Source organism: Phascolarctos cinereus, unplaced genomic scaffold (genome assembly GCF_003287225.1).
Source record: "Phascolarctos cinereus isolate Bilbo 61053 unplaced genomic scaffold, phaCin_HiC Scaffold_4;HRSCAF=312, whole genome shotgun sequence".
Lineage (NCBI taxonomy): Eukaryota > Metazoa > Chordata > Mammalia > Diprotodontia > Phascolarctidae > Phascolarctos > Phascolarctos cinereus.
In genome coordinates, this window is record NW_027555847.1 from 730,290,259 (window position 1) to 730,313,510 (window position 23,252).

At 41.8% G+C, this 23,252-nt stretch overlaps 1 protein-coding gene across 1 annotated transcript in view; it reads right to left on the reverse strand.

The window, feature by feature from the left end:
- The window catches only part of LOC110203697 (uncharacterized), a 35,584-nt gene extending 23,043 nt beyond the window's left edge, over nucleotides 1–12,541 (reverse strand). Inside the window, 1 exon segment of the mRNA XM_078154515.1 lies at nucleotides 11,992–12,541. Within this exon segment, the coding sequence (XP_078010641.1) occupies nucleotides 11,992–11,994 (3 nt within the window). The 5' untranslated portion in view covers nucleotides 11,995–12,541.
- Nucleotides 12,542–23,252: the final 10,711 nt, after the last annotated feature.

The window sequence follows — 23,252 nt, forward strand, 5'->3', positions numbered from 1 at the left end:
ACAAGAGAGGGTACAGATCAGAAAGGGATGTTTCCTACCATGGAGCAGTGTTCACTTTGATACCTGCAAGGAAACACATTATTCTGAAAGTAAGACACAGTGGAAAAGGGGAATCCATGGGGTTAGCCCTTCAAGCAATGGCAGAAAGCACCTAGAAGGCAGAGCTTAGAATGTCTGCCTTGGAGACTTTGATTGTATGAAGTATACAGAGAAAAGAGAAAGACCAGATGAATAGAGGGGCTATGAATTAGAGAATGAAAACCTAGATAAAATAGAGAGAGAAGATGGGCAGTGAAGAGAGGGAGAGAAATCCTTGTTGGAAATAGGAAGAAAAATGGATGGAATTTAAAAAAAACTAATGAACAGGACTTGTTGAAGGGAAAGAGAGGAAAAGGAATCTGCAAGAGTAACTAAAAGGAAAAAGAAGGGGGAGGAAATGTAGAACGAGAAGAAGGCAGGAGAGATAAGCAAATTTCTAGAGAAACTACAGTTGAAAAACTTATGGCATCTTCTAAGTGGAACAACAAAGGAATATGCATATTTCTTTGCACATAGAGATTCTACAAAAATTAATCACTAGGGCACAGAGATATTGCAAACAACTATAAAAAGGCAGAAATAATCAATACATCCTTTAATTGCATAATGAAATAAAAATGGAAATTTGTTCAGGGACCACAAACAAAAGATGCAAACCCAAATGGAGACTTAACAATGACATATTAAATAATGACTACGTCAAAGAACAAACCACAGAAATGATAACTTTGTAAAAGAAAATGACAATGATGAAACAACATGACAGAATTTCTGGGATTCATCTAAAGTATTACTCGGGGGAAAACATATCCTTATACTCATACATTAAGAACATAGAAAAAAGATTAATAAACTGAATATACATTTTGAAAATTAGAAAAACAAACCTAAAATAAGCACAAAAGAAGATATTAAAAATTAGAAAGGAAACAGATCAATTGGAAACAAAAAATGGAAATGACAAATAAAACTAAAAATGTGTTCTTTGAAAAGACTAAAAACATTGATAAAACAGTTAGCTAATCTGATTAAAAGGAAAAAAGTAGAAAATCAAATCAATAAAATAGCAAGTGAGAAAGGTAAAATAGCAGCAAAACCAGGAGAAATAAAAAGGATAATGTGAACACAGTATGAATAATTTTATGCTAAAGAAATGGAACACACACAAAATAGAGGAATACCTCCAAAAACATGACATATTCAAACTATCAGAAGACAGGAAAATTCTTTCAAACTTATAAAGAACAGTTAGTGCCAATAATTCATCAATAATTCTCCCAAATAAGAAAGTATCCTACCAGAATCCTTTTATGAGACAAATACAGACCTAATACCAAAACCAAGGAAAGCCCAAACACAGAAAGTAAGTTATAAACCAATATCATGAATGAACATTGCCCCCCCTCCAATTTTAACCAAAATCCTTTCAAAACAACTACAGTGAATTATTCAATAAATCATTCATTATGATCAAGTGATATTTCTCCTTTCCTCCTCACTATCTCTCTCCCATATCCTATCTGTTGTCAAGGTCTGCTGATTTCACCTTTACAATATCTCTCAAATATGGTCACTTCTCTCTTCTTATACTGCCCCTACCTGGTCCAGGCTCTCATACTTCATACCTAGACTATTGCAGTAGCTTACTGGTGGGTCTACCTGCCTCAAGTTTCTCCTCACTCCAATCCATCCTCTGTTCAGCCACTAAAGTGATTTTTTCACCTCCCTGATCCTCTCCCCAATAAATACTAGTGACTCCACATTGCCTTCAGGATCAAATACAAAATTTTGTTTGGCATTCCTTTTTACCTAGCCCCTGCCTACCTTTTTAGTCTTCTTACATCTTACTCCCCACTATGTACTCTTCAATCTAGTGATACTGGCCTCCTAGCTGCTCTATTAAACAAGACATTCCAAAAACTTGGGCTCAGGACATTTTCATTGGCTATCCCTATTCCTGTAACGCTCTCCCTCTTCAACTCTGCCTACTGCCCTCCCCATTGTTGTTATGTCATTTCAGTAATGTCTTACTCTTTGTGACCTAGTTTGGTATTTTCTTGGCAAAAAATATTGAAGTAGCTTGCCATTTCCTTCAGCTCATTTTACAGATAAGGAAACTGAGGCAAACAAGATTAAGTGATTGTCCAGGGTCACAAAGCCAGTAAGTGTCTGAAGCTGGATTTGGACTCAGGTTTCCTGACTCCAGGCTTGACATTGTATCCGCTATATCACCTAGCTGCCCTCCAGCCTACCCTGGCTTCCTTTAAGTTCCAACTAAAGTCCCATCTAGGGGAAGCCCTTCTCAACCTCCCTTAATTCAAATGCCTTCTGTCCTTTAATTATTTCCTATTTTGGATGTAGGTTGTTTTGTTTGTCTTCCCCATTAGACTGTGAGGTCCTTGGGTTCATGTATTGTCTCTGGCTTCTTTGTGTATCCCAAGCACTTAGTGAATGTTTGATTGCTTATCTTTATAATCTATGAGAATCTTCCAAAAGCTTAGATAATTTTAGGTAGATTATATCCACCTCTCCCTGTCAAAACAAGGAAGATTTAGTTTAGCATGACCTGTTCTTGATGAAGCCATACTGGCTTCTCACAAGTTCCTTTATAAATATTTAGCAACCATCTCTTTAATAAGCAGTTCTGAAGAATTGATGCGCCTTCCCCCTCACCTCCCACTTCAGAAATTGACATTAAACTCACTAGAATAAAACCTTCAGACTCTGTTTGCTTCAAACATTTTCAAAACCCCAAACTTGTTCCTCTCCAATTTTAGGGTACCTTTCTAGTGTTCTTCAATCTTTCAAGCATTAATGACAGTGGCTCAACAACTCATTGACAAGTCTTTCCAACACTTAAGGATGTGATTCGTGGGCCAAAGGATTTGGATATCAAAGACAAATATATGTTGTCTTACTCTCAGCTTAATTATCTTGTGCATGGACTTCTTAGCCACTTTTCTGTTACTTCAAGTGCAAAGGTCGTTCTCCTTGGCATAGAGAAGGAAAAGAAGAGCAAAGCAACGCCTTCTCGGTGAGAGTGGGTGGGGAGGGAGGAAGGGAGAAAATTTGGAAGCCAAAGTTTTAAAAACAAATGTTAAAAAAAAATTTGTTTTCACATGTAACTGGGAAATAAGATATACAGGCAATGGGGTATAGAAATCTATCCTTCCCTACAGGAAAATTGAAGGGGTAGGGGATAAGAGAAGGGGGAAGAGATAGAAAGGAGGGCGGATTAGGGGAAGGGGTATTCAGAATGCATGCCATCATGGGGTGAGGAGAGGGACAAGATGGGGAGGAAATTTGGAACTCAAAATCTTGTGGAAGTGAATGTTGAAAACTAAAAATAAACAAATAAACAAAAAGTAAATAAAATATAAACAAAAAAAAAACCAAAGAAGAAGAGCAAAGCAATCCTGGCATTGGTCAATCATTCCACCCAGCCCCAAGCCAAGGTCCTTTCCTCTCTTGTTTTCTCCAAAGAGAGTTTGAACCTACTTTTTAAATTGTCTTCATTTCCCCTCAGTTGATCTTGGGCATTGACAATACTGACCTATTTGACATGGCCATCCTATATTCTTCTGTGCCTTCCTTCTCAAGTTGTTTGAGTTGTCTGTGCAAGATTTCTTCCAGGAACTTTTCATCTTCCTCCTCTGGGAAGAGCACTGGGCCAGGAGTCACGAAGGCTGATCTTGGGGAAGACCTTAGTCACATCAAGCCTCGGATATTTATAGCTGTGTGACTCTGGGCAAAACTCTTCACATTTGTCTCAGTTTTTTTTTTTAAGGCAATTGGGGTTAAGTGACTTGCCCAGGGTCACACAGCTAGTAAGTGTCAAGTGTTTGGTCTGAGGCCAGATTTGAACTCAGGTCCTCCTGACTTCAGGGCCAGTGCTCTATCCACTGTGCCACCTAGCTGCCCCCTATTAAAGGCTTATTCAATAAGGCCTTGTTATATATCACAGCTGAATATTCTATCAGTCTTTCACACGGTGATATTTTTCTCTCACATTTGTCTTTTTTTTTTTTTGCTTTTTAGTGAGACAATCTGGGGTTAAGTGACTTGCCCAGGGTCACGCAGCTGGTAAATGTCAAGTGTCTGAGGTCAGATTTGAACTCAGGTCCTCCTGACTTCAAGGCTAGAGCTCTATCTGCTGCACCACCTAGCTGCCCCCTTCAGTTTTCTTAGCTATATAAACTGAGAATAATGTCCCTGGGAGTGGCAGAGCCAAGATGGCAGAGAGAGAAAGGAAGCAATGTAATGAACTCCTCTCCAACACTTAATGGATCTGGACAATGCACCAGACTGAATCTTGATGAGGAAAACAACAAAAATCTGTGAGTCCTGGGTCCAGCTTGGCATGGGGGGTGAGGGGAGAAGGGAGGTCTATGGACCCTGGAAACAAGTCTAGTGAGGAAGACACTGCACATAGAGCATTCCTGCATCAGGTGCTATGTAACAGGGCAAGAAGGCTCAGACCCACATGAGGGAACTGCAACAGGATGGCTGCACCTGCCAGCTCTGTCACCCTCTACCAGTCCCAGCACACATAACCAGTGTCAAGGGAATCAGCATGAAGCTGTGGAATTCCTGGCTAGGAGACGGCTTGGGGGAATGAAGCAAGGAAGTTCAAAAGCCAGTAGAAGCAAGGGTGTGGCTCAGACCTCAGGTTCAAAGGAGGGTCTGGCTTCCAATGTCCAGCTGAGCCTTCAGGGGAGTAACTAGGGTAGGATTCCCAGAATAAAGGGAAACTACAATTTTGCCTCTCTGAGCCAGCTAGTAGAGCTCATTAGTTGGCCAATATGGACAGAGCCCAGCAGCAGTCTACTCTTGCACAGACTGAAGCCCAGGAAGAAACTTATAAAGCTCAGAGCAGGAGGGCCACGATTCACTTTTGCTCTGGATCACACCACTTTGGGAACACTGAAAGCTGGTAGGCCTCTATCCTGCCCCTGAGATCTTGGAATAAGACAATACTCAATACTGCAAGAAAGCAGCAGTAAGACCAGCCCAGACATTCCCTCCAGGAGTGCTGCAGAGCTCAGCTCTAAATTCAAGTCTAAAGTCAGGAAGCAGGCTGGAGGAATAAGCAAGCAAAAAAAGAATGTCACCACAGCGAATGGCAGCAGGGACATTCAAGACACAGATACAGAAGAGTGACTCATATCAGAAAGCAGTGCCCCCAGAAAACACAGCTTCGTCACAAACTCAACCAGAACTCCTGGAAGAATAAAAGCAAGAGTTAAACATATTTGTAGATGGAATGAGGGTGCTTGAGGGGGCAATAAATGGAAAAGAAATGAGTGCTGTGAAAGAAAGCATCAAGAAATGCAGAGCTTGGCACAAGAGGTCCAAAACCTTGGCCAAGCAGCAAACCCTCTAAAAATGTGAATAGACTAAATAGAAACTAACAAGCAATAGCAAATACTGAAACAAATTCAAGAGGATGAAAAAATTAGAAGAAGATGAAAGGTATTTCATAGTAGAAAGAACTCACATAGGAAAGAGCAAGCAAAAGTTAAATACCATTGGACTATCTGAATGCCGTTAAAACAAAGGAGCCTAGACATAAGATTTCAAGAAATCTTAAAACTGTCCAGACATCTTAGCATTAGAGCGCAAAGTGAAGATAAACCACAGATCACTTACTGAAAGGAATCTCTCAATGAAAATTCCCAGGAGCATCATAGCCCAAATGCAGAGCTTCCAGGTCAATGAGAAAAATATCGCAAGCAGTAACAATTCAAGTACAAAGGAGTCACAGGATCACACACAATTTGGCAGCAAAGGATATGGTCTAATATCCAAGAGTAATTTACCCAACAAAACTGATTGCAAGAATATAGGGGGAAATGACTTTTAATGAAAGGATTTCCAAGTATTCTTGAGAGAACTCTTGAAGTTCAAACACAAGTGAAGAGAAATATAAAAAAGTAAACAAGAATGAGCTAGCCTACAGGACCAAAAAAAAAAAAAGATGAACTACTTATATTCAACTACAAAGAGATTATATGTGTCCCCTCAGATCTCTGTCAGGGCTCATAGAGGGAATTAAATTAGGAAAGACCTGCTATGGCTTGATGTTAAGGAAAGGATGGAAAGAGAAGAAGAGGAATACACTGAAGTGAGTGGATGAAAAGGAAGGTTGGGAAATATCTCACATAATGAGGGGGCACAGGAAGACATCTATACAAACAAGGAAGAGAGAGTAGGTGGGAGCAGCTGATGCTTGAACCTCTGTCATCTAGTCAAATGATTTGGGTGGAGAAATACGTTTTACTCACTAGTGAACAGGAGGGAAAGGAGAGAAAGGAGAGAAAGGGGAGAAAAGGGAGAGAGAATTAGAGGAAGGATAGATTAAGGGAGGGATTAGTCCTAAGCAGAACAAATTTAAAGGATGCACAAGAATAATTATAATTCTTTTTGAGGTGGCAAAGAAAGGGAATCTACGAGATTACCCATAAATGGGGGAATGGGTGAACAAGCAAGGTCCATAATTGTAATGGAATACTTGAGTTAGCATAATGACTAAGCAATGACCAACCAAGTTTCCAGAGGTCCAATGATGATGAAACATGCTGCCTACCACCTAAAGGCGGAAGACTCTGGAATAGAATGACAAATGTTTTTTAAGACATAGCTACTGTGGATTTTTTTAAGAGTGACTATGCATTGTGTGTAATGGGTTTGTTTTTTCTTGTGTTCTCAGTGTTGGGCAGGGGAGCAAGTGGAAGTGGCTCTTGGCTGATACAAGTGTGTGTATACATATGTATGTATAGATTGGTGTGTACACAAACATAAGAACTCTGATTGATGCAATGATCAATCGATTTTTGAGGACTCGTGATGACATATTGCCTATCTCTTGATAGGGAAGTATTACTCAGAGTGCAGACTGAGATGTAATTTTCTTTACATATGACCAATGAGAAATTTTGTTTAGCTTGGCTACATACATTCTTGTAATAGGAGGTTAGTTTTTCTTGCTTTCTCATTTGGGGAGGGGGGACAGAAAGAGAAAGGAGAGAATCATAATTTTTTATGTAAAAAATAAAATTTGAACTAAAAAATAAAGTAAAAATAATTTCCCCAGATGTTCCTGACTATATAAATAAAAATAAGATGGGGATAATGACACCTACCTTCCAGGGTTTGTTGTAAGGATCAAGGGAGATATTGCTAAGGTGCTTAACTCAGTGCCTGGCACTTAATAGGTGCTTCATAATAGATCCTGGTTTTCTTCTTTCAGCTAGTCTTGAAATTAGATTGACCATTCATCTGATGGCTGTCAAAAGTAGTATCCTCTTGATTCAGCTTAGCAGTCTTTGTGAAAAGGCTGCTATATACTGGGGTTCCGTACTTTCCCTGCCACATGGTTTGTTTTTCTTTTGTTTGTTTGTTTGTTTTTTCCCTGAAAGAGGACAAAGCTGTCCTGAGGACCTGACTTACATATTGGGCAAAGGCTCCATGTGCCTCCCTTCAAGCAATATTCTGAGGGTCTCTGGATAAATTAGTATGGTAATCTAAAGGCATCAAAGTCTACCTATGTGAAATCAAGGTCCTTCAGATATGGCAGATTTTCCCAAATGGCACACTGCCACACCTTCCTCTGCTGACCAGATGAGTTCCCATGTGGAGATAAGGGAAGCCATATCTACTCAAGTTAAAGAACTCTTGTATCCCTATTGAATGTCCTTTTTATGCTACATTTAAATAAAGCTCCTTTTAACTGGTGAATGACCTAGGAGTCTGAGTGTTGGCTTGAGTCAGTTCCATCCAGCACTCCCTTCCCAGATCAACCTAGGACCTGCTGCAGCCTACAGCAAAGTCAAAATTTCTGAGAAACTGCCTAACAACTCTGACAACCCTTTCTTTTTTCCCTGTTGATCTCATGGTCACATGCATGAGACACTCTGCACAGAGTAGACCAAATTATCCCACCAGGAAGTCAATCTGTACAGTAATATGGTATGTGGTGATGCTAGTCGTGGTGCCCAGGAACAACAGAAGCAAGGATGAGAATCCCAGGAGCCTCTTTTAAACAGTAGAGAAGCCATCCATCATTCAATCACTGTCTGAGGGCAGGTCTTAGAAGCACAAGAGCAGTGGGATGGCCCCAGAGCTCTCTGTACAAGGAACCTTGGGCTTGTATATCTAGGCCTTTCTAGGGCCTTTCTAAATGAGAGGGATTCAGAGACCTGGGAAGGTGTGTGCAACACAAGGCAGAAGGAAATTTGAAGAAGCAGGAGCACAATTTCTGCTCTGATGATGGCACTGCAAAGCACAAGAGCTGGGGGAGCCTTTGGGGCTCTGCTCCAGGCCTGTCCAGATAAGAGTCAGGGTGAAGGGGGTTTTCTAGATTTCTAGTTGCTATAGGGTAGAGCTCTGCCACAAGAAATAAAGAGAGGCAGGGAAAGCTGTGGGGGGGGGCAGGGGAAGGAACAATGCTAGGCGGGCATTAAGAGAGCAAAGATATGATCCCTCGGTAATAGAGACTAATGAGTGAAGTGATCACCCTGGACAGTCAGCTGTAATGAAGGGGAACTTAAAAACAAACAGGGGAGGGCAACATGGAGGGAGGGAGTAGTGCTTAAGACACCAGAGAGCCAATGAGTCTGTTTAAAACACAGAAGATGGAGCAGGGCAATGTTGTTACCACTGTATTCAATTTCATGCCTATTTTTGTACAGAAATAATCCATAAGGCAGACGTTGCCAGCTTCGTAGACCATCCTCTATGTCTATGGAAATGGCCTGGATTGCTGATGCTGGTGTTCTGTGGATGGACTGTACTCACCTGGGCTGGGCTCGGCTGCTCCCTCTGAATCCAGGCTCCCTGTATTGGTAGCAAAGTAACCAAAGTGACTGCATTTTGTAAAGTTCCTCCATCTTATCCCTGGACCTTATCTAACCAGGGACCTGCTTCCCCCACCCTTTATGGCCCCACACACGGAGCTGCAGCTAAAGCTCTCACTAACAGAAGTCCCAAGTAATCATGGAATGTTCTACTTCTACGCCTGATAACCATCAGACAGTCTGGAGCCACCTGGAAAGTCCTTCCTTTCTCAACCCTTGCCCAGAAAAGTCCATCTCCCCCGCCCATTACCTTAATCTTAGGCTGACTGCCTTGGTGCTTATACTCTGGGGGACTTGTATTTGTTGTACCTTATAACAAAACATCTAATTTCCCTCCAGCTTTGGTGTCTGGATTTGCCTTGGGTCAGTCCCTGGTCCTCTGCAGACTGAGCTGGGAAGGGAGAAAGATCTCAGAGGCAGAGAGGTCTTTCCTCTCTTCTCCTGGCTGATGGCTGCCCTACTGGTATTTACAGAGGGTGAGGTCCCAAAGGAGTTACCCAAAGGCCCTGCCCTTAGGGGAAAGACTCCAACAAATTCCCCAACTGATAAATGGACAAAGGGTATGAACAGGCAATTTTCAGATGAAGAAATTAAAGCCATCTATGGTCATATGAAAAAATGCTCTAAATCACAATTGATTAGAGAAATGCAAATCAAAACAACTCTGAGGTACCACATCACACCTATCAGATTAGCCGCATGACAAAACAGGAAATGATAAATGTTAGAGAAGATGTGGGAAAATTGGAACACTAATACATTGTTGATGGAGTTGTGAAATGTTCCAACCATTCTGGAGAGCAATTTGGAACTATGCCCAAAGGGCTATAAAAATGTGTATATCCGTTGACCCAGCAATAGCACTTCTAGGGCTATATCCCAGAGAGATCATACAAATGGGAAAAGGACCCACATGTACAAAAATATTTATAGTAGCTCTTTTTGTGGTGGCAAAGAATTGGAAATTGAGGGGATGCCCATCAATTGGGGAATGGCTAAATAAGCTGTGGCATATGAATGTAATGGAATACTATTGTGCTATCAGAAATGATGAGCAAGGGAATTTCAGAAAAACCTGGAAAGACTTGTATGGATTGACGCTGAGTGAAGTGAGCAGAACCAGGAGAATATTGTACACAATGACAGCCACATTATGTGATGCCTGACTTTGATACACTTAGCCCTTCTTAGCAATGCAAGGATCGAAGACATCTCCAAAAGTCTCATGATGGAAAATCCTATCCACATCCAGAGAAAGAACTATGGAGTTTGAATGAAGATCAAAGCATACCATTTGCTCTTTCTTTTTTCATCTGTTTTGTTTTGTTTCTTCTTTCTCATGACTCCTCCTATTAGTTCTAATTCTTCTTTACAACATAACTAATATGAAAATATGTTTAATAGGAATGTATATGTACAGCTTATATCAGATTGCATGCTGTCTTGGAGAGGGAGGCAAGGAGGGAGAAATTTAAAACTCAAAAGCTTATGGAAGTGACTGTTGAAAACTAAAAATTAATTAATTAAAAAAAAGAAAAAGACTTCAACCTACAGAGGGAGGGAGGCAGCCAGGAGGGTCAGGCTTAGAAATGGAGATGGTCTAAACAGGAAGACTACTTCCCACCCTCTCTTATTCTTCTTCTGCCCTCCCTTTCCCATACTCCTACAGAGCCCCAAGAGACAGAGGGGGCTTGGGATTCCAGATAGGATGAGATCAGTCAAAGCCTCAATGGCTCTTGAGTCAAAGCTCTCCTTCCAATTGGTCCTCTGTCCTCCTTGCATCCCCTCTCCCAAATTCACATACACATTATCTAGACAACAGACTGACTGCTTGATCTAGGAGAGAGGGAAGCCAGGCAAGTTTGATAGAGAGGGCTCTTGAATGGAGCTACCAGTGAATGACCAGGGAAGCTTGAGACTGGGAGATAAAATGTAGATTGGGATTCAGCCCCCCTGGTAGAGGACCTGAGAGCCCTGAAAGAAGAGGGGCCAGGGAAGCAGGAGGCCTGGGGAAAGGGAACAGAGGTAGGGTCTGGGAGGCAAGACAGTCTAACATAGTTCACAGGTGTCAGCAGGCAACAACAGTGTAACTAGACCTATGTGAAAACCAGGTTTATTACAAGAGAAATGAACATGCATGTGGAACCCAAAGGATTCCCAGTCTTTCCCGAAGTTTACATTTTTATAATAGCAGGACAATGGGAGGAGAGGATACCAGGAAGGATGTAGTATGGGAGGGAGAATGGAGCAGTAAAGATGGGGGGAAAAGACAAGATCACTACCCAACAGGGAGGAGCAAAGTGATGGCAAAAGCCTTGTTTTCCCTTGGGAGCTGCTAGACTATGAACACAGGAGGGTCTGCTTATCTGCAAAGGACCCCAGATGAAAAAGCATTATCCGAGTCTGGCCAGGGAGTCCAGCTTGGGATGCTACGACAATTTATGTCAGCTCAGGGGAAGCTTTGTCCTTGACACATTCAGGGCCTCCTTCATGCTCTGGGTGTAGTGTTTCTGGAAAATGTGGCAACCCAAAAGGACAAGTTCATGGAACCCCTTACCAACACTTAACTCAGGTCAGGGACACTTGGGTGGCAGAAGGGTTCCAGGCGGACACTGAGCCTGGGAAAGCAGGATGACTGTGTTCTGAGGTCTAACAAGGAGCTGGGGACCCTCTTGTACAGCTTCGGCTTGGAATCCCTCAAGGGTGTTAAATAAATGCCTGAGATCTGATAGGGAACCAGCCCAAGAGCCACGGATTCAGAAAAGGGGAATCAGGAAAGAGCTTTGGTACCTGCATGCAAGGGAGGGTCTGGGGGCAGGAGGTAAGGCTTGCTGATCCTTCCAGGGGCCTCCCCTGAAGGCAGGACGACTGAATCTCTAGCCAGGTAGGGCAGGGAGAAGGGAAGGCTTAAAGTAGAACACCTGGATCCCTATAGGCAAAGTCTGAAGCTTGGGAAAGTGTGACCCAATGGGAAATCTCGGGAGGGTCGGCCAGGACGGTTAGGAAGTGATTGGGAGGCTGGAAAAGATTTAAAGGCAGGGAGTTAGTTGGTCCAGCAGAGGGAGGTGTGCTTCTGGCAGACCTGGAGGACACTCACCATGAGGTCAGATGAGGAGAATGAGACCCAATGGCAATGTATCTGGGTCCTGGCTCGGATCTGCCTGGAACCTGCATGCACGGAGCTGGCTTCCAGAAGGCAGAGCGGTCTCAGCTCTAGCAGGGAAGGCAGCGCGATCTCAGCTCCAGGGAAGGCAGCGCGATCTCAGCTCTAGCAGGGAAGGCAGCGCGATCTCAGCTCCAGGGAAGGCGGCGCGATCTCAGCTCCAGGGAAGGCGGCGCGATCTCAGCTCCAGGGAAGGCGGCGCGATCTCAGCTCCAGCAGGGAAGGCGGCGCGATCTCAGCTCCAGGGAAGGCAGCACAATCTCAGTTACAGGGAAGGCAGCTCGGTCTCAGTTTGAAGACTTCCTGCCTCCCGTCAGCCTGCTTATGGGAGGGTCTTGCTAGTACCCAAAACACCACCCTGTCCAGCCCCTGGGGCCCCCAGGTCGGGGAGGAACAGGGCTATGGCAAAAGTCCATTCTTTTCCCTTGGGAACCACTAGACTATGAGATAAGAGGGTCTGCTTATCTGCAAAGCACCCCAGCTGTACGAGCATTTTTCCCAGCTTGGCACAGACTGGCTGGCGCCTGTCTTGCCTCCCAAGGACACACAGGGAATCCAGCTTGGGGTGCAAACAACAAATTATGTCAGCTGTGGGGGAGGCAGAAAGGGGGCAGGGAGCAGAGGTGAAGGTGGGGGTGGGGAAGCTTCTTCTTGACACATTCAGGGCCTCCATACTCTGGGTCCAGCGTTTCTGGAAAATTTGGCAACTCAAAAGGATAAGTTCAGGGGACCCTGTAACAGCCCTTAACAAAACTGTATTATAAGGCAGGAATGAGCAAGACTGTCTAGTGCTGGCTAAGAAATAGAAAGGTAGATCAATGGAATACAGTAGACATACAGTTTACAGCAACAACAATAACAACAAAAAATCTAGTACTTGCCAAGTGTAAAAAGATTTGAGATTTGGGGGCAGGAATTCACTGTTTGGTGGAGATTTTTTGGAGGCCTGGGAAGCAGTGTGGCAGAGGCTTGGCATAGAACAATATCATATCATTCACAGAGATAAGGTCAAAATGGATAGATGACCCAGACATAAAGAGAGATTTTACAAGAAAATTAGAAGAACATGGAACATATTATCTATCAGGCTTAGGGATAGGCAAACATTTTATGAATAAACAAGATAGAGAGCAAAGTTAGGTGTAAAATGGAGAATTTTGATTACATTAAATTTAAAAGGTTTTTAAAATATACAAATAAAACAAGTGTTGCCAAGATGTTAGAGTTAGAAGGACTTACGTTTCCACGGGTAGAATGATGCAGAGATTTAAAGAACAGCTCCAGGAAGTAGTACACTGTAGGCGGGCTCAGGCTGAGCCAATAAAAAGTAAGTTGATGGTTCCATAAAGACCCCAAAATCAAGATAAGGGTTGAGCAAGCTCAGACCAGTTAGGGTCAACCTGAGAACACCTGAAAAATGTTAGTGCGCCTGCTTAATGAGCTTCATTACTATTATCTGACACACCCCACATAAAATTAGAGCCTCATTAATGAGTCATGCGTGGGACGTATGACCAAGGGAGGGGGGACATACTTGAGCATATCAAGGGGAAACATGCAAGGAAAGTGTAACCTGGGAAGGGATGGACCAATCCAGGCCTGGGAGGTTTCGCACCGAATTCAACTGCATAAAATCACACTTGCCCTTGCACTCAGGGCCCACCCCTCCTGAAGAGGGGTGGAGCCCGCTTCTGGCCAGAAACGTCTAAATCCTCTGGACTTTCTCTGTAATAAATTTTCTTGATACTAAATTTTTGGTGTCAAGCCTATTTCTAACAAAAATCAGAGGAAAGGCAGAAAATTGAGAAAAATTTCTATAGACAGTTTGTCAGATAAAGATATATAAAGAACTTTGTCAAATCTATAAGAATACAAGTCATTTCCCAACTGATAAGTAGTCAAAGTATATGAACAGGCAGTTTTCTGATGAAGAAATTAAAGCTATCTAGTCACATGAAAAACTGTTCTAAATCACTATTGATTAGAGAGAAATGCAAATTAAAATCACCTTGAGATGTCATTTCACACATATCACATTGGCCAACATGAAAGAAGGGGAAAACAAAGAATGTTGGAAGGGATGTGGAAAAAATTGGGACTTTAATTCACTGTTGGTGCATTTGTGAGCTGATCCAACTATTTTGGAGAGAGATTTGGAGCTATGCCCAAAGAGCTATTAAATTGCCTATACGTTTGACCTAGCAATATCACTACTTGTTCAATTTCCAAAGGTAATTAGGGAAAAAGGAGAAGAACCTGTGTTCTAAAATGTTTGTGGTAGCTCTCTTTCTGTTGGCAAAGAACTGGAAATTGCAGCGTTGCCCGTCAACTGGGAAATTGCTGGAAAAGTGGTGATATATGATTGTGATGGAATATAAAAATGATGAGCTCAATGGTTTTAGAAAAATATAGAAAGGCTCACATGTAATAATGAAGAGTGAAATGAGCAGAACCAAGAGAACATTGTGTATAGTGACAACAATATTGTTTTAAGAATGACTTTCAGAGAATGGGTTATTTTGACTATTATAAATTCCCAAATGAACTGTAGAGGACATATGAAGAAAGATGCTGTCTTCATCCAGAGAAAGAACTGATAAATAGAAGTATGTTTAGAATAATTTTACATACATACATAGTATATGTATACATATGTATATATGTATATATGTATGTATATGTGTATATATATGCATGTATATATGTATATATACATACACATATACATATGTATATATGTATATATGTATGTATATGTGTATATATATGCATGTATATATGTATATATACATACACACACACACACACGCGCGCGCGCGCACGCGCGCACACACACACACATATATACCTATTTGTCTCTGTCTCTATGGTAGCCATTTCTAGGGCAGGAGGTTGTAGGGGGGAGAGAAAAAAAAGAAATGTACATATTAATTTTGATTAATATTTAAAAGGAATAGCAAGTTGTGCATAGTAGATTTGCAGTTTCATGTGCAATGATCTTTTTTATTGCATTATGTTATAGAAATGCTTGTTTTGTTCCATTAGTTAAAAACAAAATAAAAAACAAAGTAAAATATGCCCAATTAAATATGTATAAGTTTTTTAACATTTTCCCATGGCTTAATTCATAACTTCATAGCATCCAGATCAGAAGAGAAGTTAATTTTCTTTTTTACTTAATAGTACTTTTTCCAATTACGTGTAACATTCATTTTTGTAAGATTTTGAGTTTCAAATTTTTCTCTTTCCCTCCCTTTCCTCTCCCCTCCCCAAGACAGCAAGCAATCTGATAAAGGTTATACATGTACAATCATGTTAAACATATTTCCACATTAGTCATGTTGTGAAAGAAGAAGTAGAACTAAAGGGAAAACCACGAGAAAGAAAAACCAAAAAATGAAAATGGTATGCTTCAATCTGCATTCAGACTCCATAGTTCTTCCTCTGGATGTAGATAGCATTTTCCATCATGAGCTTTTTGGAATTTCTGGAATTTTCTTGGATCACTGCACTGCTGAGAAAAACCAAGTCTATGATAGTTGATCATTGCACAATTGTGCTGTTAGTGTGTACAATGCTCACTTCACTCAGCATCAGTTCGTGTAAGTCTTTCCAGGTTTTTCTGAAATCGGCCTGCTCATAATTTCTTATGGAAAGATAGTATTCTATTGCATTCATATACCACAACTTGTTCAGCCATTCCCCAATGGATGGGCATTCCCTTAATTTTCCATCTTTACCACCACACAAAGAGCTGGTATAAATATTTTTGTCCGTATGGGTCCTTTTCCCTTTTTTGTGATCTCTTTGGCACACAAATGTAGTAGTGGATTAAAGGATGTGCACAGTTTTGGATTAGTTCACAACTCGCCCAACAACGCAGTAGTATTTCAATTTTCCCACATCTTCTCCAATATTTACTGTCATTTTCCTTTTTTGTCATGTTAGCAAATCTGATAGGTGTGGTGGTACCTCAGAGTTGTTTTAATTTGCTGTTCTCTAATCAATAGCGATTTACAGCATTTTTTTTTTATGACTAGAGATAGCTTTAATTTCTTCATCTGAAAATTGCCTGTTCATATACTTTGACCATTTATCAATTGGGGAATGACTTGTATTCTTAATCATATTATTTTTTTTTTTTGGCTAGGCAATGGGGTTAAGTGACTTGCCCAGGGTCATACAGGTAGTAACTGTCAAGTGTCTGAGGACAGATTTTACCTCAGGTCCTCCTTACTCCAGGGCCAATGCTCTATCCACTGCACCACCTAGCTGCCTTGTGACTTGTGTTCTTATAACTCTGATTCAGTTCTCTATGTATTTGAGAAATGAGGCCTTTATCAGAAACACTGGCTGTAAAAATTATTTCCCAGCTTTCTGCTTTCCTTCTAATCTTGGCTGCATTGGCTTTGTTTGAACAAAACTTTTTTAATTTAACGTAATCAAAATTATCCATTTTGCATTTCATAATGTTCTCTATCTCTTTTTTGGGGTCATAAATTTTCCCCTTCTCTGAGATCTGAGGGATAAACTATTTCTTGCTCTCTTAATTTGCTTTTAGTATCACCCTTTATATCTAAATCTTGTGACCATTTTGATGTTATCTTGCTACAGGGTTTGAGATGCTATTCTATGCTTCATTTCTGCCATACTGTTTTCTAGTTTTTCCCAGCAGTTTTTGTCAAATAGTGAATTCTTATCACAGAAGCTGGAACCTTTGGGTTTATCAAATAATAGATTACTATAGCCATTGACTACTGTGTCCTGTGTACTATTCCACTTACCCACCACTCTATTTTTTTCCAGTATCAAATATTCTGATGATTGCAGCTTTATAATAGATCTGGTAAGGCTGGTCCACTTTCCTTGCATTTTTTTTCATTAATTCCCTGGATATTCTTGACATTTTGTTTTTCCAGATGAATTTTGTCATTTTTCTAGCTCTATAAAATGAGTTTCGGTAATTTGATTGGTATGGCACTGAATAAGTAAATTAATTTAGGTAGAATTGTCATTTTTATTATATTAGCTCAGCCTACCCATGAGCAACTGATAGTTTTCCAATTGTTTAGATCTGACTTTATTTGTGTGAAAAGTGTTTTGTAATTGTGTTCATATAGTTCCTGGGTTTGTCTTGCCAGTTTTCAGTTATTTTAAGTGGAATTTCTCTTTCTATCTCTTGATGTTGGGCTTTGTTGATAATATATAGAGATGCTGATGATTTATGTGAACTTTGCTAAAGTTAATTGTTTCAAGCAGTTTTTTAGTTGATTCTCCAGTATTATTTAAGTGCACCATCATGTTGTCTGCAAAGAGTGATAGTTTTGTTTCCTCATTGCCAATGCTAATTCCTTCAATTACTTTTCCTTCTTTTATTGCTAAACTCAACTGAATAACAGTGGTAGTAATGGGCATCCTTGTTTCACCCCTGATCTTATTGGGAATGCTTCTAGCTTATCCCCATTGCATATAATGTTTACTAATGATTTTAGATAGATAATCATATGATTTCTGTTTAGTTTTTTTCTTGATATGATCAATTATGCTGATAGTTTTCCTAATACTGAACCAGCCCTGAATTCCTGGTATAAATCCCATCTGGTCATTATGTATTATCCTCATAATAAATTGTTGTAATCTCTTTGCTAATAGTTTATTCAAATTTTTAGCATCAGTATTCATTAGGGAAATTGTTCTATACTGTTTTGGCTCTTCCTGGTTTAAGTAACAACACTATATTTGTCATAAAAGGCATTTGGTGGGACTCCTTCTTTGCCTATTTTTCCCCAAATAGCTTATATTGTATTAGAATTAATTGATCTTTAAATGTTTGGTAGAATTCACTTGTAAATCCATCTGGCTTTAGAGATTTTTTCTGAAGGAGTTCATTTATAGCTTATTCAGTTTCTTTTTCTAAAATGGGTTTAAGGATTTTATTTCCTCTTCTGTTAATCTGGACAATTTATGTATATATATATATATATATATATATATATATATATATATATATTTGTAAATATTTATCCATTTTACTTAGATTGTCAGACTTATTGGCATACAATTTGGCAAAATAGCTCCTAATTATTGCTTTAAATTCCTCATTGATGGTGAATTCACCTTTTTCATTTTTAATACTGGTAATTTGGTTTTCTTCTTTCTTTTTTTAAATCCAATCAACCAAAGATTTGTATATATTTTTTCATAAAACTAGCTCTTAGTTTTATTTATTAGTTCCATATTTATTAATCTCTCTTCTGATTTTCAGATTTTTAATTTAGTATTTCATTGGGGATTTTAAATTTGTTCTTTTTGTAGTTTATTTAAGTTGCATGCCTGATTCATTGATCTCCTCTTTCTATATTTTAATTCATGTGAGCATTTAGATATATAAAATTTCCCCTAAGAACTGCTTTGGCTGCATCTTGTAAGTTTTGATATGTTGTCTCATTATTGTCATTCTCTTTGATGAAATTATTGATTGTTTTTATTATTATTTGTCTTTTGACCCACCCATTATTTAGGATCAGATTATTTAGTTTCTAATTAATTTTTAGTCTATCTTTCCATGGCCCTTTATTAAGCATGATTTTTACTGCATCATTATCTGAAAAGGATGCATTTATTATTGCTACCATTCTGCATTTGACTGTGAGGTTTTTATGCCCTAATACATGATTAATTTTTGTACCACTAAGAAAATGGTATATTCTTTTCTTTCCCATTCGATTTTCTCCAGAGGTCTATCATATATAACTTTTCTAAAATTTTATTCACCTCCTTAACTTCTTTCTTGTTTATTTTGTGGTTAGATTTATCGAGTTCTGACAGGGGAAGGTTGAGGTCCCCCACTAGCATAGTTTTGCTGTCTATTTCTTTCTGTAACTCAATTAACTTCTCCTCTAAGAATATGGATGCCATACCATTTGGTGCATATATATTTAGCATTGATGTTACTCCATTGCCTATGGCACCTTTTAGCAAGATGTAATTTCCTCCCTTATCTCTTTTGATTAGATTCATTTTTTGTTTTTGCTTTGTCTGAGATCAGGATTGCTACTTCTGCTTTTTTTCACTTCAGCTGAAGCATAATATATTCTGCTCCAGCCTTTTACTTTTACTCTGTGTGTATCTCTCTGCTTCAAATGTATTTCTCGTAAGCAACATGTTGTAGGATTCTGGTTTTTAATCCACGCTGCTATCCGCTTTCATTTTTTGGAAGAGTTCTTTCCATTCATATCCACAGTTATGATTACTATGTATTTCCCTCCAACCTATTTTTCCCCATGTTTATACTTTTCTTTCTTCTTTCACCTTGTTCTTCCTCACCAGTGTTTTGCTTCTGGTCACTACCTCCCTCAATCTTCCATCCCTTCTCTCAGCCCCATCCCTTTCCCTTTTCTTTCCCCTTTCCCCCCTGCTTCCCTCTAGGGTAAGATAAATTTCTATACCTCTCAGCAGCACAGGCAGGGTATAGTCCAAGGCCATATGTGGCCCTCTGGGTCCTCAAGTATGGCCCTGTGACTGAATCCAAACTTTACACAAAAAATCCCCTTAATAAAAAGATTTGTTCTGTAAAACTTGGACCCAGTGAAAAGGCCACACCGAAGGGTTTCAACTAAGGGCTCTCTCCAAAGGAATCTCCCAGGATGGAAACCATCAGCTACCAGGAGACAGCCACCAGGGAGGAGGCAGGAGGAGCCCAGGGAAGCTCCCAGTCCTCTTCCCTCCTGACCGACAGCAATAGCAGTAGCAGCAGGGAGCTCCTGGGGCTGGGTGCATTTTCCTGCTTTCCAGCTAAAAGGAATCTAGCAGAAGCTAACATGGGTCCATCTGGAAAGACTCCCCCCACCCCCAATCTAGAGAAAGAATAAGAAAGCTCCTGAACCCATTTACAAGGGCACAGGGGAGAGGACTTCAGTTAGTTCCTGCTGCTTTAAGAAGCCAGACATGGAGTGGGCAGGTAGGTGGCACAGTGGATAGAGCACTGGCCCTGAAGTCAGGAGGACCTGAGTTCAAATCTTGCCTCAGACCAAACACTTGACACTTACTAGCTGTTGATAACTTACTAGCTGTGTGACCCTAGGCAAGTCACTTAACCCCAATTGCCTAAAAATTAAAAGAAAAAAAGATTTAAAAAAAGCCAGACACGGAGAAAAGCCAAGTATGTGTGTGTGCGTGTGTGTGTGTGTGTGTGTGTGTGTGTGTGTGTGTGTGTGTGTGTTTTTAACTCAGCCCAAGATCCATCAAACCAAAGGTGCACCATCTGAGTACATCGAAGAATAGTAAGGCAGCTTGCAAGATGATTTCCCTTCCTTGTCATCCCCTTCCCCAGTGACCCCAACAAACACAAACACCCCCCCCAACAACAATCCAGTGGTTTCTACTCAGGAAAGCCCCCATTCCAGCTTTTATTTCAGAATCCCACAGGCACTGAGTATGATTACCTGCATTACAAGAATTCGTAGATTTTTTAAAAAAATACAGAAAGGGGAAGAGAGAGAGAATAAATCTCACAACACCCTGTCTACAGATGACTAATATTTTTTATGAGACTAAATTACAGAAAGGGAAAGTGCATTAAAGGAGGGATATAGGAAAAGAGAGGCATTATGTAAGGAGAGATGAGGACTTTACAGTGAGCATTATGTGGAGGTGCTTGATGCTTAGAGAGACCACTCATCCTAAACAGGAGAAGAGATTCCTTGGAGCAACTGCCACGGGGAAGAGTAAGAGGGTATGGACCAAGGGAAAAGATTTTCCAGACAAATGAGAAAAAAGATCAAGGGGAGGGCAAAGGTACAAAATCCTAGGTACTGGAAAATCCCTACCGTGGGACAATATCCTATCACCTACAGGTGACTGGGAATTTCTAAGAGTGACATGCAAAAAAAGGGGAGGGGGACGGGATGACTTGTACAAGGTAATAAAAGAAACTTTATAAGAGGGAACCCAAGACTGGAGCCTGAAAAGTTTTACTTTTATGAAGAATATAGAGAATAAAAGACTAAATAAATATAAAGGACATGAATTAAAGAATAAAACTCGAGAATATAAAGAAAGAGAAGATAAATAAAGAAAATTTGGAGGGAAAGAGATTGTTTTTTAGAAAAAGGCAAAGGAAACGAAAATTAAAAAAAACTAATGAAGTTTAGAGAAAAGAAGAAAGGAGAGTCTGTTTGCTTAACAGAGATGAGAAAACTGGAGAGGAAGAAATAAACGACTAGATAGAAGCGAGCCAGAAAAAAACAAAACAAAACAACAAATCAGCACAACCTCCAAGCCAGGGAAAGAGGTGACGAGGGGAGAGGTTGAAGGCGACGACATTCAGTGGCAATAGGATTGCCTTGAAACTGTTATTGACTCTTTTGAGATATTAATGACTCTTCATGATCCCATTGGGGTTTTCTTGACAGAGATCCTGGAGTGATTTGCCATTTCCTTCTTCAGCTCATTATACAGATGAAAAACTGAGGCAAAGTGAGGTGGTCTCCCCAGGGTCACACAGCTAGTGTCTGAGGCAGGATTCGAACTCACAAAGACGACTGCGGCGCTGCACGAAACTTGGTGTGGGGGGTGGGGTGTGGGAGAGGGATCAGAAAACAAGTGGTCCAGCCACGGTCAAAGTCCAGTTCTCCCTGAGAACAAACAAGAGCCATTAGACCCAACCCAGGCTGCCGTCAGCCCCCCAGGGAGCTTTCCGAAACCCAGCGGGCAGTGGGCGGAGCCGGGGGCGATGCCGGAGGGCACGGAGGGCACGGAGGGCACGGAGGGCGCAGTTTCAGCGAGAAGGTGCGCCGGTAACGTCTGAGGGACGCCTGGAGGAGCGCGAGTGCCCTTTCCGTGGATCTTCCTCCCCGTCTGCTTCTGCCTCCATTCGGCGTGCATCCTTTGGGGGTCCTCCGCCGCTGTGGTCCCCGAATGTTTTGTCTAGCCCCTCCGCAGTAGCTCTCGCCCTGTCTCGGGGACGAGGAAGATGACAGCCGCCGGGCTTTATCCTTCCCGGGCGAGAGGCGAGGCCGGATAAGGCGGCCTTGCTCCCGGTCTCGGCACCCGCTCGCCCGCCAGACTCCTCCCCGTGGCGTCCCCTCTCTCGACCCCCGCCGCCAGTCAAACAGCAGCGACGGCGGGCTGGATGTGGGGTGGATCGACGCCAGGAGGTTCCAAGTCACGAGATCTGCCGGGCTGGGGCTGGTCCGTGAGGTCGGGGTTCGGGCCTGGAGGGTGCCCAGATTCCAGGGGCCAGAGGCGGCGACTCTGGACTCCAGCCGCGCCCTTCCTGTGGATCGCCCTAGCTCACTTGGAACTTTGTGGGGCTCCTCTCCTCTCCTCTCCCCGAACTCACTGGTCTACCTGAGGGGTGGGGTGTGGAAAGAAAGGGGTTTTGTTTGTTTGTTTAATTACTATGCTTCCATGTGCATTTAGTCCCCAAGAGGTCTTACTCTGGAGGGGCCATTCTTCCCTACTCTCCGGACCAGCCAGAGAGAAGAATTTACTCCCAAAGGGCCGTGCAAGCCTGTCTATTAGTAGGTGACCTGTGAATAAATCCGAGGGACCTTGAAAGCGGCCCGTGGTTATCCCTAGCTTGGGAGCCGAGGATCTCACAGTCAGCCGTGTCCTCGGAGGCGGTCTTGCCTCTGGGGCCCTTGCCAGTGCCGGGAGATTGGTCTAGAGCCCCCCAGTCTACCGGGGGGCGAGGCCCTACTGGTCTTACTCCTGTTCCCTTCTCTACTAGCCCCGTGACTGGGCTTTTGTCTCTCAGCTCACTCACTGGCTTTCCTGAAATCATCCAGCCAGCTAGGGACAGACACCCATTTCTCGGAGAGGCCATGCCTGGTGACTTGCCTGGCAATACAACCAGCTAATCCAAAGACAGGGCTGTTGTGAACACCGTTGTCATTTCCTGTCCTTATTCCGGGAGCCAGCCTAGGTGGTAGGGCAGTGAGGAGAGCCTGAGGAAGCCAAGGGAGCTCCTCCCGGTCATGCAGGTGGCTTACCTCCCTATCCGCAAGGCAGAGACATTCCATCTTTAATTTGTGGGGCGGGTGGGAGAGGGGGGAGAAGAGTAAGGGAAGGGGAGGAAGCAGAGGGATCGGAATTTCTTCACCGGGTACTGACTTGTGTGGCCACCTACGTGTCTAGGCTGCCCAGCTGTACCAGGGAGGTTGGAGGGAGGTAGAGAGGGTTGAGGTACCCTG